Genomic DNA, 20,379 nt, shown 5'->3' with positions numbered 1-20,379 from the left:
TTTTTTATGCACCCCTCCACTTTAGAGAATTTTGGAGTTTGCAAAAAGAAAATAGGAGTACCCAATTACTTTAACAGCCTTTATTTTTATCCACACTGGAAGCAATGTTTTTGATTTCTTTCGAACTTCAACAAAATCACCACGTGTCATTTGATCATAGTAAAATTTATTAAATTATTATTTGGTAAGAAAATGCTAGGGATCTACTTCCGTACCTCACCCACTAAATAAGGGGAAGGAATTAACTTAACCAAATCCCTAAAATACTTGGACATTGAACTGCTATGGTTTTTGTGCACAGGAAGGGACATTGAGACTCATGGTTCATCTCATGGTAAAGGACAGCGACCTATTCAGATGCCAGCATCAGTTATGGATAGCCTCCAGCTTCCATTCCTCTATTTGCCTATCCTTCTATGGATCCCAGCCTGTGTCTCTTTCCCTAGTTTCCTCCACCTCCGAGGCAATGCTGGTTCTCTAGCAATTCTTCCAGCAGTTCCCACTCAGATGATTTCAGATAGCTCTCCACTTTTCCCATTGTGCGTCCCTTTTTAAAATCTAAACCACACCCACAAATTATGAGGGGCCGGCTCGTTGGTTAGTGATTTGTATTGGTCATCTACTGTATTCTCCTTTTCTCGGATTGGTTCCTTTTAATTACTACGCTGAATTCTTGTGAGTTTATGACTCCACCCCCTTGAAATGCATTTCTGACCAACGTCTGTTATGAACTTAAAACTCTACAACATGGCAACTTTTTCCTCTTGAGAGATGAGCATCATTAAATATATATATCTGATTTGGTCTGATCATGCCGGACTTAATGAAATGTGTATGTCGTCGGTAAGATGTTGCATGTGCGAATAGTCGATTTTCTCTGATTTCTTCAAAAAGGTCACATACAGCAATCTAATTTGATAAGCTACCATATGCCTAACTCTCGGATCTGTGACTTTTCCTGGGACGCGTGAATCACATTTTAGCTTCTAACTCTGAGTCGCAAGATCGAATTTTTATCATCAAATAGGTTTTCTCATCCGCTTTCATTGATATTTGGTCATTTTTGGGCAAGTAAGGTTTCCAGAGATAATGAACACAATATAATCCTCCATATACACCTATAGCAATCTCTAAGAACATGCATGATTTTAACTTTAATTAACCTCACATTTCTTTTCTTTAAGAAACTTAACATGTAGCCCAGGCCATCTGTTTCTTTGTTGACACAGGGCCTCATTACACTGAAGGCGGTGATCCAGGGTGCTATTAGCACCCTGGACCATGCCGGTAAATTACCGGCACTGCCTTGGTGGAAAGGGGATTTACCGCCCCATTCCAAGGTTGGTGGGGCGGTAAATCCCCCTTCCGCCATTGCCCTTCCCCATTCCCATTTCTGCCCCATAGGGCTCTATGGGAATGGGGAAGGCGCTAATTACAGCACCGCAATTTTGCGGTGCCGTAATTAGCTCAGAGGTCCCTTAGCGGGTTGGTTTTTAACGCCTGCAAAAAGCAGGCGTTAAAGCACCAACCCGCTAAGGGACCTCGTAGTAAGGCGGTAATGGTTAACGGTCACCGTTACCATTAACGGTGACCGTTAACCATTACCGCCTTCCATGTAATGAGGCCCACAGGCTGCTATAAATCCATTAACATTCTTGCAAAGTCAAAGGTATGAAGATGTGCTCTTATCTTGGGCATACCTCCACCCTTTGGCATCATGTGACAATCTCCCTTAACATGTCACTTATCATTTTGCTCAGGGAGACCATGAATTGCATTTTTTATTTTATTTTCCAGAGTTCATCCCATTAAGGGCTGACTCTTTGACTACACAGCTGTCAATACTTCACCCCATTCACCTTATTCCCAGGATCTGCCGCAGCTTCAAAGACATTCCTAGATATTCTGGTATGGTGTAAGGGGAGATGTGCAGTGTCAGACTTTGGATTTCCTGGGAAAAGGTTTTTTGGGCTAATCACAAGTTTTCAGTGCTCTGATGAACAGATATAGTTGTTTTGAAATCTGTTAAATTTCTTCACATGTGAAAAGCATGCTTTTAGGTTATTGCAATATGTCATCTGCGATTTTCATTTGCACTCTGCCATCAATGTCCATCCTTAGATTATACTTTATATTAAAATGACACAGGCACTGGAGTTTCACTGGTAAACAGTTCCATTCACTCCCAGCTGCTATTGTCTTCTTTTTTCCATAATGTAGTGAAAGGTAGGCCTCTGGTTCTGGGGCTTTGTCATTCGGATACAGGGCCCATTTCGTGGGTATACCCTTTATTACACTGCAAACAGCATTTTGATGTGTGAGATGCTGCCCTTGTTGTTCGACAGTCACATCATGCCTTGCATATTTCTGCACATTTTGGGCCTCACATGGCCAGGGCAGTTCATTTGTCTTGGGGCCATATTTACCCCAAAGAGCCCCCCTGCTCTTTTATCACACATGCAACTTTGGTGAATGGGCAGGGGAGAATGGGTTCAGAATAGCTAGTTCTCCATTTCCGCTCTTAGTAGTGGGTGTCTTTTCCTCCTTCTTCTAAGGTTCCGGGGTATGGAAGGTGCCTCCTTCTTTCCATTTTCACCGCTTGCCCATTCCTTTACCAGTTCATGGGGCCTTCTTCCAGTTTCCAGGCTGAAGTAAGGAAGTTAATTTTCTAGAGAGAGGAGTGAAACAAATTGTTAAGCATTTTTGTTTAAACCTCATTTCCCTGGATAACATTTCAGAATAAGACATTCATTTTTCAATCACAGACAATATTCATTGACAATCATGAATCCTGAATTACCATTTTAACTTTATCACTCACCAGTTATATATTTTAGTTTCCATCCAGAGTTCTGATCTTACCTTTCATTCCTCAGGTGGTTCCTCGGCTCTAACTTCTGTGGGCTCCTCAATCACTCTTAAAGCTACTCTGGGATGACAGCTTTTTAACTGATTGATTTGTACCCATTTCTCTTCCATCTGTTTTCCTTTTGGGATTCAGATTTTATGGGCAACAGGTGATAATGTGTCCACTATCTAGAAACTACCATGCCAAGACGGAAAACATTTCTGTTACTTGGTTTGGTTTCTCTGAAAGTTGTACAGATAAACTTTGTCACCTACCTCCTTTTTTGTGATCTTCAAATCAAAGTGTGATTCCATCCCTTCAGCCGACTTCTCTATGCTGCGCTGGGCATAAAGTGTGCTGGAGGTGTTTCCTTAGGTTCTCAATATACTTACGAGTATTGGACGCCTTAATCAGTGTCTGATCCTGAGTTCTATAGAGCATATGCTGAGGTAACACCCTTTTTCATCCAGTCATAAGATCAAATGGAGACATTTTAGTTGCAGAAGATGGTGTAAATCTAATAGCCATAAGGACAAGTGGTAATCGTATGTCACAACTGGGTCCAGAGTCAGCCAAAATCTTCTTCAGTGTGCTTACCATTGTCTTATTATATCTCTAAACCCTTCCGCTCGATGCCTGGCAGTAGGTGATGTGTAATTTTCTTTTTACCTCGAGAATCTCCCATATCTTGGTCATCAACTCACTGGTAAAATGACTTCCTCGGTCCGACTCAATCCTTTGTGGGAGGCCAAAACAAGAGAAAATGTGGTTGAACTTTTGTGTGGCAGCTGTCTCTGCCTTACAATTCAGGGCAGGAAGACATTCTAACCACTTTGTAAACAAGCATGTTATGGTCAACATGTGCTTATTTCCTCTAGAGGAGCGAATCAATGGCCCAATGAAATGAAGTTGCAAATCTGACCAAGGCAATGTCATTCCCCTCTTATGTGGGGGTGCTCTGTGTGTGGAGTAATTTGGTTGCAATTGTGCACACGCGAGACACCCCTTTAGATATATGTTGATGTCCTGGCCTATGTGTGGCCAGTATGCAACCTCTCGCAAGATTTATAATGTCTTTTGAAAACCCATATGACCGGCATTGGCTGCATCATGGGTATGATCCAACATCAGGCTCCAGAATGAGGTAGGTTCCATCCACTGGTCACATTCACATAGGGATCTCCGCACCAAGAAACCATCTTGGATTTTAAACATTTTGGGAAATTTCATCAACACCCGGAGATCCTCTATACTGGTAAAATCTGATTCTGTTAGAGGAAAACTCACCGGGTCTTCAACGTGTTGATGGAATTTTACAATAATAGGGTCCTCTTTTTGTGCAGTGATCAAATTCGCATCCGGGGCATCTTTACTCCACTGATCAGTTGAGAGTTCACTGTTGGCATGAGTTTCAGACCTGGTCACAGCTGCGACTTGATTTTCACCTAGAAGGGATTCCGTTTTTATAAAATCACCCTGCAGATCTCCACTTTTAGCTAGCTGGTCCACCATGCCATTCCGAGTCTAATCCAGCCCCTCTATTTTTGAATGACCCCTAATATTCTTCCAACAGATGGTCATCCGATTGGAGGTCACCAGATCATCAATAGACTTGGCCAGTTTTCCATGTTTCAATGATTTGTAGATAGCACAAAGCATGCTTCTATTCTTCCAGTTTATCAGGTGCTCCACAAACCCATTCCTGACATAATTAGAATCAGTGATTATGAACAGTTCTTTGAGTTTGTGGTGTAACGCAGTCAGGATGGCTTGATGTACGGCCATCAACTCTGCCACCTGACTACTTCAGGGTCCTATTTTGTAACTAGCAGAGGATTCAGGCGTACCATTAACCCAGGCATCCCAATGCCAGCCTCTGGCTCTATTTCCCCAATTATTACCAAAATGGTAGGAGCACCCATCCACATAAACTCTGGGTATCCCTGGAAAGTGTCTTCTTCATAGACCTTGTATGAGGAAGTTAAGTACGCCTCCATATTGTTATTGGTTATTAGACTTTCGTCCTCAAGAACATTTTCTTGAGCACAATCATACAAGTCCACCAATCCTTGCGCTAGAGGACTCTTCTTGTTTTGACCATATCTGGCCCCCACAGGAAAGCCTTGCATGGACAGAATCCACAAAGTAATTCTGGAATTACTTACATTCCCTGCCTGTATTCTGTCACTTTGTAGTGCCAACACCGTTGCCAGGAGTGTCTTTTTACAGTCATTGAATTTTTCCTCCACAGAGGACCAAGTTTTGCTTGCGTAAGAGATAACTTTGTTGACCTTGTCATGCTTTTGGTACAATACTTTTGTCAGGCAGATATTTGAAAACCGTGTCTCTAAGAAAAACACCTTATTCTGAATGGGGTAACCAAAACAAGGAGCTTAAGAAAAGCTTCTTTTCAGTTGTTTAACAGCCTTGGGTTGTTCCAAACCCCTCTACCACTTGACTCCAGCCCCTTTAATAAATGGACCAAGGGTTGAGTGACTTCTGCATAGTCTTCAATGAACTTTTGACTGTAGTTAGTGTGTCTTATAAGGCTTCACAATTCTTGCTAAGTAGTAGGGTCATTTAATTTCAATAAGGCTTCCACTTTTTTTGCCTGGGGGTTGAGACCCTCAGGGGTGATTTTCGGCCTGAGAAAGTTCACTCTGATCTTATACCACTGTGCCTTTTGAAAGGTCGGTTTTGCTCTGGCTTTCTTCAGCTGGGCCAAAACATATCGGACCTCTGCAATATGTTCTTCCACAGTTGAGCTCTTGATCAATACATCATCCACATGGGCTAGGTTTGCCCTTTCACCCAAGGCGGGCATGGCCTTGTGAAGGAATATATTGAACTCATTTCCAGAGTTTATATAGCCAAAGGGTGTTCAGGTCCACGAAAATTGTTTCCCCCCAAAGGTAAAGGCAAGCTTGCACTGGTCTTCCCTACTTATGGGTACCGTCCAGTAACCGTTGGTAAAATCAATGGCTGTATACACTTTTGACCCTTACATCTGCACCAGCCCTTGATCGATGTAGGTAAGTGGCCATCTAGACATGTGGACCCATTTGTTTAACTCCCTCATGTGTGCACATAGTCTCCATTGCCCATTTGGTTTAAGCATCCCCAGTACCAGATTGTTAAAGGTACTGCGGTTGGATGAATCATCCCACAGGATTCCAAGTTCTTGATAATCTCTGTGAGTGACTCCAAGGATGCGAGAGTTTCTGGTATTATTTAACAAATACTGTAGCCATTGCTGGGTCCGTGGGTATGGTGGCTGAATGGAAAGATTTACATCCACGGTCATATGAATCTACTGAATAGATATCCTGAAAGTCCAGGAACAACTGTTTTAGCTTCTGTCTTTGCTCCTCAGTCTCAAAGGCATCAGCAAATTTGATCCATTCTTTGAACATCTGCCTGAAACCTGGAAAGGCCTCAGGCTTGGAAATTTCAGCCGTATCCTTCAGTTGTGTGGAGAGATCTCCTTTGATAGGGTTTACCTGGACATGAGGTTCCTTGGGTTTCAGGTAGTTGTTGTTGACTTTAAATACCACCTCATCCTCTTTCACCCATAAGGGCATGAAGAGTACATCAAAAAATTCCCCCATGACGGGTACAAATCTTTTCTGGAGGAATACCATCACTGGTGTCAAAACAGTTGTTTAGGATTGGTCCGATGATTTAATTCCCAAAATCTATAGAATAGTGTTGGACATCAACCACCATTCCAATAGAGGTGTCTGCATCCAAAGGGATTCTTGAAGGTTGCTTGTATCCACCAGTATTAGAACGGTGTCGAGTTCCATATCCACTAAAGGTGTTGGATGTAAATATAAACTTTTTTGTTGGAAGGGAGAGTTCAAATTTATGTAAGCGTCCTTATGTTTGAGGTTAAGTCCTCGCTTAATTTTGAAGGGAAGAGTAAATTGTCGCATCTGTACTGGGATGGTAGCCTCTTCTTGCACTTAAACTTCAACTGCATAAGACAGCAATTGAGCTGACCGCAATGCTCTTTTGGTGTTGTCCATACTTTGTTGTTAATTAGATCTAAGCTAATTGTGCATCAATTTTGAATGTCACTACACAAATAAAAGTAATAAGTGACATCTCTAATGGCCCAACAATTGTGTTCTATAATTGTGTTGCAAATGGTAATTTCTAGCATAAACCTGCTAAGCAGGAAATGCTTGGAATTTGGTGTTTCCAGAGCCACTTCCCATTGACCAATTAATTTAAATGTGGGTAAGGTCTGATCTTCTTGGAGTTGCCTGAATAATCCTTTGCTGATGACGCTTTTCCCATTACTCAGGCATGCTCTGGTGAGCACTGGCGCCTCCCCCTCATTCATCTGAATGGGGAAAAATAAGTGCTCTTTTTCTGAATGTCAGTCAGACTTTAGGCTGGTCTCTCATCTTCCTCTTTCAAGGGATTCAGTGTTTTTTCTGAGACTTTTGACTGGTATAACCTTTCAAAGTGTTCCCTTCCAGTGCAGAATACCACCTGCAGCTGGGAGGAAGGTTGATTTTCAATAGTTGAGAAGAGTTCCCATCACCAGTCTGTTCTCCTACCAAGATGATGGTGATTTCTGGGACTTGGTTGCTCTGAAAGTTAAATTCCAATTGATCGGTACACTGCTCAATAAGATGGCAGGTGCCATTCAGACTTGCATAATTTGTACTTCTCTTCAGTTTTATGAGTCGGTTAGTCTGGGTCCAGAGGAACTGGTTCATGCAATCGATCAGAGGGGATAAACTCCAAAGGAAATCGTTATCCAGTAAACAGGGAGTGGCCTCTGGAGTCACAACTATCACTGGATGTTTTAAAAAGGGTGCCCATTTTTTATTTCTAGATCCGCCATCCCCTCGATGGACATATCATTCACATCACAATTTTGGAGTTGTCCGGGAAGAGGTTTCGGTGGAATCTGGTGATTCTCCCCTCTTCCTAAATTTAGTTGGTTGAAAGCCTTTTTGGACAGAAGAGCAGATATGGCATCCAGTATCCACCAGAGCTCATAATTCACACTGACCCTGTACTTCGATGGGGGAGTACAATCTGCCCTCTTTTTCCTCAAGTGTATAAAGAAAGTGTGAGTTGCCATCTCTGCAGTCATTTTCTTAATTGTACTCCATCACTGTGTGATCTTGGGCGATTTTCCGTGTCGTAGATCAGGAATCTGTAGGAAGGAATTTACATTTTGCAATGTGTGTAGTTGGGAGATTCTTTGCTGTCCCCTTTTGTCCGAAGACAGTTCTCGGAACATGTTTGTGGGGAGGTTACCTTTACAGTCTATTTGACCTGGCTCGCATGGATGGGTTCTAGGAATCTCTCAATCTGGGTCAGTCTCCATACCTACCCTGTCGGACTCAGGTCTCTTGCGACCCATTTTTCTTTGGAAGGGATCCCCCCATTCTCAAAAGAGATGATTTCCTTACCTGACTCATCCTGGGATTCTTCTCTTTCAAAGGGGATTATCTTATTTTCCTTCTCCTTAAAGTAGGTTTATCTTCGACGTCTTCTACTTACTCTCTGTTCTTTGGGTTCTAACTTCATGGGGGTAGGAGAGTCACTATCAGGCTGAGAGGATTCCAGGGGTTCTGTTCTGGTAAGAAAGGAAGCTCCCCCAAGGGCTTGGCATCTCCCTTCAACCTGGGCCCAGGTGTTGGGGCATTCTGGGAAGCATGGTTAGGTTGAGGGATTTACTGAGCTCTCAGCATGTGCCCCAGGTTGTCGGTCAATTATTGGACCTGTCGCTCCAGTGGTGTAACTTTTTCTTTGGTGCTGGGTTGTAGGGAGGCCTCTGGTCATACCTCTTCTGCTCCCTAAGAGGGTAGCTGTCCCATCTAGCAAAGGAGCTTGTATATTGGACATTTCCATCATAATTTTAAGTTATGATTCTCCCTTCTCCTTGGTTCAGGGATCTATTATCCTGGATACGCGGGAGGAGGAGGATTGTTTTAGACTGTTTGAAACCTTTAGGTTGGGAGGTCATTGTAATTGTTTATTTGTAAAGCACTTGTACACAAGTGAAGTGCTTCAAACTGCTTCAAGGTGGGGAGGGAACAAGGGGATAAACATTGCCATTCTTAGACCTTTAAGATTCCGAATGATCTGACAGCAGTATCGAGCATACTAGGCCGGGGCATTTCTACTAGTATAAGTGCGTAACAAACTGTAAGGGGAAAAATTGGGGGTGGTGGGGGCAGGAGAGGAACATAAAAGACAGGAAAGGTTGGTCATTCAGTGCGCCTATGCATGAAGGCATAAACAACCAGGGAGAGTAGATAGAGGAGGACAGGCACAGACAACCATGCTAAGCCTAGTACATTCAAAGGTTGTGCAAGTGCGCAGACAGAAGTGCGAGGGAGGGGTCAAGTGCGTCCATTCCAACAGCGGCCAGGGTTAAGTGCCGAGTGGGTGCCACTCTCATGGAACGTATTGTGAGTACAGTCATTCCAGGCAGAGTGTGGAGGCTCAGAGGCAAGTGCAGGACTGGCGGGGAGTCTCGGACATGTGAGGCTCTGGAAGTGCACCAGGCAACCAGTCAGCTGACTGAGCAGATTGGGGAATAGAACGAGGGATGGAAGCAGGAGAGAAGAGAGGAGGTTAGCAAGGGAGAGAGAGAGAGAAAAAGGAAGAGAAGAGGAATGTTTTGTAGGTGGGTGGTACCTCTCTCCTGTATGAAATTTGGAAGGAAGTTTCCAGAGGAAGTATTTACATGGTTTGCCCCCCACCCACTTTGTGCCAGGGCAGTGTGCACATACCCTGGGATTGGCTTTGTACTCTTGTATCAAGGACGTACATAGGTGGCAGGGTCAGACGGGTCATTGTTCCAATACCCTGAGTGACTACCATTCGATTGGGCTTGGGTGGAGGGTCTCCTCTGCATCGCATTCTGCTTTTCAGCTGGAGGAATGTTTTTAGGCTATCCCTTCTCCAGGCCCAGAGGAGGGTTCATTTTCACCTTCGCAGCAGCAGGTGTGGCAAATGGTTTGTGGTGTTAAGGTTTTTTTTATTATCAGTGGTTTCTAGACCTCATAGTTCCTGGTGGCTTGCTCCATTACCCAATCCAGTGTCCTGCGCTCATGGAAATTGTGAACTAACTGGGTAATTATATGTTTGGAGAGAGCATGGAAATATGTGGTCACAAATTCCGTGCTATTCATATTCACCCACCTGGAAGTCAGTGCAAATGCATGTTTTAATTATTGTGCAAACTCCCTAGATTCCTGATCTTTGCCAGATTTTTAATTATATGCAGCTTTGCAGGGGCATCTTGTGGGTTCCTATGGGTCGAAAAATGTTCCAAAATGGCTGCCTTGTAGGTGGACCACTTATAATGATCCTGGTCTTCCACTCCTGCAAAGAAACTGGCGTACTCGGGAGAAAACAACCATTTCACAAACTCCACAAAATTGACATTTTTTATTTGAAATGATGACATTATTTTGTCATGAAGTTCCAAATGTTTCCACATCGAATACTTGGCGTTCTTCTGTTATGGGGTCATGAAGCTCTTTATGGCTTTTATTTGCCTAATTGGGTATTTAACAAAACCCTTTCCTGGTTTGTATTTCTTTTTCACCTGTGAACCTGGGTCCATTCACCCTCAGAATCAGTGCTGTTATTGACTTTTATACACTAAGCACAAAATCTTGAAATCTATTATTTCTTTGACCGGGAGCCAATGTAGCGATCGAGGCAAGGCTGAAATATCGCTGGCTTTAGGTGCTTTATAATTTAATCAGGTTTTTGAGCTTTCTCAAGTTTATCCAACTTTCCCGTATGCCTGCCAACAGGAAGTTACCATAGGCCAGTTTGGAGTTCATTAAAGTCCCCACCACCCCAGCATGATCTTGCTGTGGGATTATGGCAAAGCCGGACACCCTAGGTAGGATTGCCAGATACAACCCAAGTTCTTGATCTTGGAGACATAGCTCAAATAAGAGTACAAGAAACTTGGGGAAAGGTGTACTTGGCTTCCTTGGTTAACAGATGTGGGGGGCCGAACCAAGTCACCTCCGTCTTGCTTGAGTTAAATTGTAGTCTATTCTGTGTCATCCAATTTCCCACTTCCTCCAGACAATGGCCCACTTGGTGATTATATTCCTGACTTTCAGGAAGATTTGCATAGGATTAAAGTCGACATTGTGCTTCCTCAGAATTGTCATAAGTTGTTGTATATACAGATTAAACAAAAGTGGCAACATGGATAACCCTTGTGGAATGCCACAGTTCTGAGGTAAAATATCTGACAGGAATTCTCCAACTTTCACCCTTCGACAGCGGTTCGCTAAAAAAGACCTGAACAAGTTAATGGCCTGTTCTGAGACCCCCCCTGACTGTCGACAGGTGAGATTGTACAATGGGGTGATCCACAGCATCAAACGCTAACGATAGATGTGTTAGGCAGAAACCTATGCAGTTCCCTTAGGGAGCACTACAGAAGATTAGGACTACAGGTATATGCAATAAAAACCCTTTGGTATCAGTCTGTACCACAAAGATTTAGTTGGTAGCTGTGGCTGAGCAGTCAGACTTATCTCAAGAGGGAGATGAGCAGTATTCAGGGTTTACACAATAGGACTACAGTACTATGGACCAAGGAAACACTGACCAAAGCTTGGTTTCAAAAAGAATATATATTTATTTTACACACTTCTTAGTTCAACACACAAATCACTATCATTAAAGCAAGTTAAAACAGTCAAGAAAAGTATACACAACTCCCTATTTAAATTGTAGGCATGTTTGAGCAAGAGTGAAAACGGAGCAAAATGGCACAGTGTAGACCAAGCAGAAATGGCACTCTAACAATTTCTTCAGAGGGAGGGAAAGGTCAAGTTATACAGGGTTAGACTTCTTAACACACCAGCAACACTTCCCAATTGGATTGTGAACAAGTTAGGTAAGGCAGTACTTTAGCATAAGCAATACTTAGGTGAAAACCGAGCAAAATGGCACTTCAACAATATATAAAGGAGAAGGAAAGGTGGTTATAAGAGTTTAGGTGCTCCAACACATTTCTTGATGAAAAGCAATCTATAGAAGGCAGTTGTAACAGAATTAGCCAGAGTCAATAGGCCTGTGCCAGAGTCAGTGGTACAAGGCAATGTGCCCAGGATCAAACGGTTCTAGTAGCTGGAGTCAAGTCTTTGTTTAACGGTTGAAAAGGAGGGTGCACAAGGTAAATAGACAATGTTAGACAATAGGGAGAGCCAGCCCAGAGGGTAAGTAAAGGATTTAAAACACCTTTAGCAATACCCAACGAAACGGGAGGCCTGGTGGAACAATATACTTTAAAAGTGGATGAGGCTCCTGCGGTGGCGGTAGTTTCTGGCAATTCCTGCAGTTCGGGAGATCCAGGAGAGGAAGAGAGGCTCTCGTCGTGGAGGAAGGTTCGAGTCACTGCACTGCCCAGGGAAGAAGCCAGCCGCGGTGATGCCAAAACGGAATAAAAGGTACGCTCCTTTAAATCGCGGTCGTGGTGGACGGGTGCCTGGCTATCCGGTCTCCTAGTGCTTGGCACTGGCGATTTGACCAAGGCAGGTCCTGGAAGGCGATTGGCGAACTGGTTGGCTCCACCAGCTCAAGGAAAGAAGGATCTTGCAGGTGAAGATCTTCTCTTGTCGTTGGAGAAAAGTGGTGAGGATCTGCAGCAGGGCTTCACCGGTGGTTCAGACTTGCAGATGTCTTCAGCTTCTCTCCTCTTCGGATTTCTCAGGTCCAGTGGCGACGTCTTGTCCTCCAGTCCTCAGATCCCTGATATTATGCAGAAAACCCCCATTCATACAGCCTAGCTGTCACTCACGCAGCGGGGTGGTTATCCTGGCAGGATAACCCCCCAGCCTATCAGGGCCGAGTGTGACTTGGGTTGCTTAGGCAACTCTGTCCAGGGTGCCTACTCCCCCTCCCACACATCCTGTCCACCCCAGACTCACTGGCGCCTAAAGGAGGGCTTCTGTGCAGAAGCCCGCCAAAAGGACGAACAAAGGGCCTGACCTGGGTTTGGATTGCAGAGGAAGCCACGAGAAAGAAATATTATCAAAGATCTGGCAAGAAAAAAACACTGGAGTAAAGATAATAAAAAGATAACCCAGCGGTATGTTAAAGGCTGTCAGAAAAAGTGGTAGCCTCGAACAATGGGAAAATCCCATAGGAAAATATTTGCGGTCGAATATTTACAGTAGTAACCACTGCCACCAGCAAGAAACTTTGGAGAGAGGGACTGGACAGTACCCTCTCGAATATTAACACCACGGAAAAACTATTAACCCTTCCCAGTACCTCCATAGTAAGATGGTGTGTACTGGTTTTGTTCATAACTATTGACTAGTAAAGTCAATGGGGACTTTACATGCTCTGGGAGACAGTAGTCAGTCCCAGGGTATGGAGTCTATGTTTGGGGGTCACTATGACACTGAGGGTGCTGTGTAACACACATGTAAAAAGATGATACCTATGGATTGAGAAAAACTCCATAGCCCATAAGCACAAAAATAGCCTCAAACATACATCAAAAATATGCCTAAGAGTGGGAAAAAGAGTCTCACTCTTAGCAGGAGAAGAAATAAACCCCAAAAATCCAGCAAAGCTGCTGGGGGACTCACTAGGTAAGGGAAATTAGCCTTATTAAGAGAATTCTCCCTAACAAGATCCAGCATTACCAAAATTGAGAATGCCCCAATGTCAGCTTGTCTCAATAGCTCATCCCAAACTGCAGTCAAGGCGGTCTCCATTCAATGTCTGGGATGGAAGCAGGATTGATGGGCGTCCAGTAGTCTGAACTTTTCCATATGATCTTGAGGTTGGGCCATCACTATTTTTTCTAAGATCTTTCCTGACTAAAGACGACCACCTGCTTGGCAAATATTTTTCAGATCGTGGGGATCAAGCAATGCTTTTTTCAAGCGAGGTTTTATAGCCGAACATTTCAGCTGTGGTGGAACACATCATTGTGTCAATGATAAATTGGTGTATATGGTCGTGAAGTGTGCAATTGCCCCAGCTTTAGCCTGGCCAGCAGATGGCGACACCACAAAGAGAGCATTGTTTGTAGGTTTTAGTTTCTGAATCAGTTTGATGATAGTGTCCATAGGTGCGATGCTAAAATCAAAGTGAGGGGCCCCTGAATGAGACATTGCCTCAGGTACACAGGTTCCCGACTCCGCAGTTACAGTCTCTAGGGCCAATGGCCGATCCATTTTGTCTTGGATAACCTTAATCTTATCAATAAAAAAGATATTAAAAGCATTGGCTTGTTTTATAGACGGCTCCAATACAGACGATGTACAAATGGGTTGAATGAAATTCGTAATGGAGGAAAATTGTTCTCGCGATCTCTTAACTGCATATTGGATTTATTTTAGGCGAAAAGTCCGACTTTGCTTTATAAATGGCTGCCTTATAGTTTTTTTTTTTTCAAAGCAGCTTTAACACCTGCGGCCTCTGCTGGGGATCAGGATTTCCTCCCGAGACTTTCCATCGAATACCAGGCTTTGGATTGTTCCTTGAGTGCATAAATGTGGCCCCACGGGTACAAAATCCCCACAGTCTGGATCTACTTCAATGGAACCCAAGGCTTCACTTAGTAGCGGACCTGGAATAGCCAAAAGGTGTGTATGTTAGTGTTTTAACTGAATTTGAATACTCTGATATAATGGTCTGACCAAGACACTAGCTTGGTATAGAGCATATTCACTCCAACGCTGTGAGCGAGAATGGGGTCGAGGCAATGCCCCCCTTGGTGTGACCGAGACACATCGAATGGTCTCATACCGTGGCCGTTAATTATCTCACATAACTCCCCCAAATCAGGGGCTGTAGGGTCATCTAGCCATACGTTAAAACCACCCAAGCATACCAGCTACCGATGTCTGCTGCCTGTGCACAGAAGAAATGTTTCAAGATTAGTCAAGAGGTTTTTTGGAGCAGGTCCTGTGGATCTATATCCAGATACAATTTCATAGGAAGTAGTGGGTGAGAGCCACATGATCACGTGTCCAACCTGGGATCCATCATCCCAGATTAGGGGTTCAAAATGTGAACGTTTCATTCCTGAGTTATGAATAACCGCCGCCCCCACCCCTTTGCACCAACAATGATGTGAGTATTTGCCTTTCTCTTTATTTGGGGTTCGACTGCAGAAAAAGTTAAATCTAACCCTCCAAGGGGACTCAATGATGCCGAGCGCTGTCTACTTTCATATTCGTGAACGTATGAGTGCTCGAAGGAAAAATCATACTTTTGGGGACTCCTCTATGACTGTGGCTTTCATGCCCGCTGTCGCGGACGGACATGGCCTTTAATAGCCCGCTAGATGGAGCTATGGTAGGCCCGAGCAAAGCCAGGGCCTCGGCTCGGTCTGTGGGCCATTAAAGGCCATGCCCGCCCCCCACTGAGGGCATGAGAGCCATTCGCACCCCGGGGTTCATCCAGGGTGTGAACGGCTTCCTTTTTTCCCTCCAGAGATTCATGCTGCTTGCACAGGGATCTAGCGAGGAAAAAAGAAAACAAAGATGGCTGCCTCCATATGAAAAAGGGACTATGTCCCTTTTCCATTTCCATGGAGGCAGCACTACTGGAGGAGCGATGGGAGCAGAGCACAAAGCTTCGGTCCCCAACAGGTAAGTGGGGAGCGAGGCAGCAGGTGAGGGAGAGAGGTGGTGGGGAAGGGGTTGGCTTGTTTTGGGGGGTGCAGGGGAAGGAAGGCAACAGAGAGAGGCTCCCTGTTGCCTCCCCACGATAAAAAACATTTTTTTAGATGGCGCCACCTGGGGAATGGGCGCGGGTGGCTGGAACAGCAGGCGGGGATTGTGAATTCCCGCTCGCTGTTCCAGCCACCTGACTGGCTCATGTCCTTCCCCGGGTGCGAATATAACTGCGCACAGTACCAATCTATAACACAGTTTGAAAAGGTACAAGCCAGGGACAATACGACATAATATGGGCATATCATGTGAGCAATAGATATGTCACAGTGCAGTTATGAGGCAATGGACAAGGTATAGAGCAGTTCTCGGTCAATCAACATGGCACAGGGTAGTTCTGGATCGATGGATGTGCCATTGGGCAGTTCTTGGGCCATCTGAGTGACAGGGAAAATCAGGGAGCAATGAGCCATAACGTGGGGCATTCCGGAGCAATACACATGGCAGTTCTTCGAGTAATATGCCATGGGAGAAATTAGGGGGCAATTTGAAGTGGGATGGGGTGTGTTATGGCCAATGGGTGTTGCTAAATTGTACCAGAACTTTGAGCAAGTTCTGGAGTAATGCAGATGCTAGCTTGACATGACAATGTGGTTAACTGGTGTAACATTGGCATGGCATCATTGTGACTACTAGCGTTGCCTTTTTCTGGGAGCAATAATATAGAAGCTTTTACGTTGTACCCCCAGAAAATCACGATGCCATTTTAAATAATTGTATGCCCGTATTGCTCAAGTAAAGCACTTCATCATGCTGGTGTACGGTAAGTGCCGTAATGTGCTTCAAGGCACTATAGCCAGGGCAGTTTCTAGTTCATTTGGTGCCCAGGGCCAAACCCTAAATTGCGCCTCCCCGGCCCCCGCGCGCGCTCGCTATGCACGCCACTCCCAAACTATACCATGTGGTTAAGTAACTCCTACCCAACGTCAATATATCACTGTTATACACATGGAACAGGTTCTATTAAATTGTGATTCAAGATTTTTTATTAAAATTGCTTTTTATTTTTCTAACAATTAGTGTCTATTTTAATTTCTTCAATGTGTGACTTATAAAAGCATATCATTGGCTTTTTGGATCCTTGTCTCTCTGGTCCATCGTCCAACTGGTCCTTGATTCGTCGCTCTTCTCCGATCCTTGGCTCCCCTGCATACCTGCCAGGTATTTCCATGTCCTTTGTGACACTGAGCCAGCCCAGGCATTTCCTGTTAATTGCTAGGACTGGTTTTTGTGTTCTTCCCATTATAAGTATAGGCCTTGAAGGACCACCATGCAAAGTGAAAATCCAGCACTGGCTCATTGCGTCACGCATGGCATCGGCCCCCCACCTGGCAGCAAGGCCCTTGTAAATTGATTTGCTTTTCTGTCACCCCTCTGGTCCTTGACTCCCTTGTGAGTCACTCTCCTCTGCTCAGTCGCCCTTCTGGTCTTGGGGAACCTGGTTGATCGTTCTCCTCTCGTCCTTGGTTCATATGGTCCATCATCCCTCTAGTTATTGGCTCCCTTATTTTGATGTAATCATAAAATACCTAGGTGGTTACCGAGGATAATTTTTGATCAAATAAGGGAAGAATAGAGTGTTTACAAAGCGTCCACTTGTACTCCTCCAAGTGAACAAGCCAAGTGCTAGGTGCTATGGCAGTACTGGCGAAAGGACTCAGTCTGGTTCACGCTACAGTTGGCCTGTCAATGTACTAAGCAAGAAGGAAGAGTTTCCTCTCAGCTCTCTTTAATCAAGCCTTAACATCAAACTTTGCACTCGAAGTGCATGCCAGTGTTTTTTCAAAGCAGTCTTCTGAGAGCAAATGACTTAATGTGAGCTGTAACCACTACTGGTGTAGTAGAAATGTCTTAACCAGGTCTGCCTTCAGCCAATCGATTTATGAGCACTGTGCGTGTCCATCAGTGAAGTCCTGTTAAAAAAAAAACATTGGCAAAGCCAACAGTTTTTGGCTTCTGTGTACGTTTTAGGCATTTGCCAGGTACTGCTAATAGATGCCCAGTTCATACAAAAAAACGAATGGACATGCTTTTTTCTCAGCTCCTTTTCCTTTTCTTCCTTTACTGCAAGACTGTCCCATCTAGTGCTTCATAGTGGGTGTGCATTAATCATGCCACACTTGATCAGTACTTTTGAGGGAGACACACCAAGTATAATCTTTATTCCTGTTTCTTTATTTTATAGACATTTGTAATTTACACGTTCTATAGAAAAAGTCTTTCTTTTCTTCAAGACAGCATTTCCTGTTATTTGTATGTCATTGTTTATTTGTGCACACTTGCTATGAAAGTGTTGCCCCCATAAAACCACAAACAAAATGACCTGAACTTGCACACCGTGCGAAATGTACTGTCAGTAGCAACTGGAGTAGTAGTGTCTGCTGTGGTATCAGCTGACGCATGTGCAAAAGATAGGGTTCTCGCCGCGACATGATGCGGCGCCAAGCCCATGACACTTTTCAGCAGTGCTCGGCGCTGCCGATGAGGCACAGGAGAGTTAACTCCTAACATGATTGAAAAAGGAGTTAACTTCCCCGTGGCGTATTGTTTCTTCACTTCACCCGCTGTGGCGCCGAGTCTGATAGTGACCCCTGCTGCCAATGCTGTAGTGGGGATTGAAAGGAAGAAGGCGCGATTGCTTGAGGAGAGGCAGGCAGCACCTGATGCCTCTACTTGAGCAATCGCGCACAGCCCAAGGCTATGGAGCCCTCCCCAAGGTAAATGCGCCCCCAGGGCAACTCAAGCCCTCACCAGGGTGGGCGATTGCACCCCCGTGGCGTATTGTTTCTTCACTTCACCCGCTGTGGCGCCGAGTCTGATAGTGACCCCTGCTGCCAATGCTGTAGTGGGGATTGAAAGGAAGAAGGCGCGATTGCTTGAGGAGAGGCAGGCAGCACCTGCTGCCTCTACTTGAGCAATCGCGCACAGCCCAAGGCTATGGTGCCCTCCCCAAGGTAAATGCGCCCCCAGGGCAACTCAAGCCCTCACCAGGGTGGGCGATTGCACCCCCGGGGCGTATTGTTTCTTCACTTCACCGCTGTGGCGCCGAGTCTGATAGTGACCCCTGCTGCCAATGCCGTAGTGGGGATTGAAAGGAAGAAGGCACGATTGCTTGAGGAGAGGCAGGCAGCACCTGCGGCCTCTACTTGAGCAATCGCGCACAGCCCAAGGCTATGGTGCCCTCCCCAAGGTAAATGCGCCCCCAGGGCAACTCAAGCCCTCACCAGGGTGAGTAGTGATCCCCCCTTCACAGCATACCTCCTTAAAGCCAGATTGTCGCAAACAGAGTCATATCATGGCCCTAGGTAGGCAAGCAGCAGGCAGGAACAAAGCTGGAGCCAGGACTGTAGAAAGGGTAAAATCAAGCGTTTAACCGGAGACTTGAGCAAAGATGACCAGCATGCATCTAATCCCAGTCTGTCTGATTGCGGAGACTTCTAGAACGTCCAGATGTCTTCCTTTCACATTCCATCATGCATGCCGCCACAAGCAGCCAGCTTCCTCACACACCGAAACCACAGCAACCCTGGGAGACAAGCTGCCACAACGCCTTAATGTACCATGCGTCGGCGGTTTGGATTTTTGAATTGTAACCATAGCAACCCTTCAGCTGGTGTTTTTTGTCTGTGAATATATACAGTTCGTTTTCTGTGACGCCACACTGTAAAGAAGATTGCTGTCTGCTAGTTGTCACGGAGTAAAGGCCTGTGCTTACTTTTGCAGCTGGTATTTCGGAAAGCTGAGCCGCCTGGACGCCAAGAGGTTCCTCCTGCAGCCCATGAACGCGGATGGGGCCTTCCTGGTGTGGTGGAACGAGGAGGTGGACTGTTATTACCTCTCAGGTACTGGAAGGCGGTAACAGCGTGTGTTTCCGCTGCACGGGTACAGCTGGGAGAGCACACAAGATAACTGGGGGGACTATGCAGCGTTATCAGGGGTGCAGGAGACACACAAAATCTGGGGGGAACATGGGACACCTTGGGGACTTTGGTACAGACGCAACACAATCCATACTTCTGTAGGGTCATGTGTTAAAGGGTTCAAACCCATATAAACATATATGTGTTAGATTTATTTTAAGAATGGACACCAAATAAGTGCCCTTCTGAAAAAACACTAACACTTCAGATTTCTCATCTCTAGCACAATATTTAAAGCTGATTATAAACCCAAAACACTTAAAATAAACTTTCAAACATTTGAAATCTTACAACAGGAATTTTAAGGAAACACATTTCTCTTAATCTCTTTAAAGAGCCCAATGCAGAAGAACTGAGGGGGTGCTGATATTGTTATACTGTTCAAACAACATGCTGGACTTGGAGAATATTTCATAGAGGGCCAATTGGTTGTCTTTTATGCCACAAAAAGGTTTGAAAAAAATCAATATTTGAATGAGGGCTCTCCAAATGAGGAAATGCAGATCAGAGATAGGTTTCTGTGCACACATTGGGAGCAGGACCATTTTAGGTTCAAAAATCAAATAATCCAAATGCACTTTCAAAATGTGCTCGTGGCAGTAGAGCATCAGCAAGTTCTTTGGAGCACTACATCACTGACACTACATCGCTGACACTACATCGCTGACACTACATCACTGACACTACATCACTGACACTACATCGCTGACACTACATCGCTGACACTACATCACTGACACTACATCGGTGGAGAAAGCCACAACGCCCGTGTCCTGTAGCGCTAAGGTGGCAGAGTAGGAAGGAGCTCACCCAGTGGGATTTCCTTTGCATTGCCATGCCCCTGCTGGGGGAAGTTCACAGTCCTCGGCCCCCAGGAGACTAACAGGACAGTACTGGTGGA

At 44.9% G+C, this 20,379-nt stretch overlaps 1 protein-coding gene across 1 annotated transcript in view; it reads left to right on the top strand.

Moving 5' to 3' along the window:
* LOC138453026 (tyrosine-protein kinase-like) overlaps nucleotides 1-20,379 on the top strand; it is a 370,904-nt gene that overhangs the window by 159,570 nt on the left and 190,955 nt on the right. The window contains exon 2 of the mRNA XM_069605443.1: nucleotides 19,282-19,400. Coding sequence (XP_069461544.1) covers nucleotides 19,282-19,400 — 119 coding nt within the window. The remainder of the gene's footprint in view (nucleotides 1-19,281; nucleotides 19,401-20,379) is intronic.

Source organism: Ambystoma mexicanum, chromosome 4p (genome assembly GCF_040938575.1).
Source record: "Ambystoma mexicanum isolate Mex_15411 chromosome 4p, UKY_AmexF1_1, whole genome shotgun sequence".
Classification (NCBI taxonomy): Eukaryota; Metazoa; Chordata; class Amphibia; order Caudata; family Ambystomatidae; genus Ambystoma; species Ambystoma mexicanum.
This window is presented reverse-complemented; position numbering and strand designations above follow the sequence as displayed.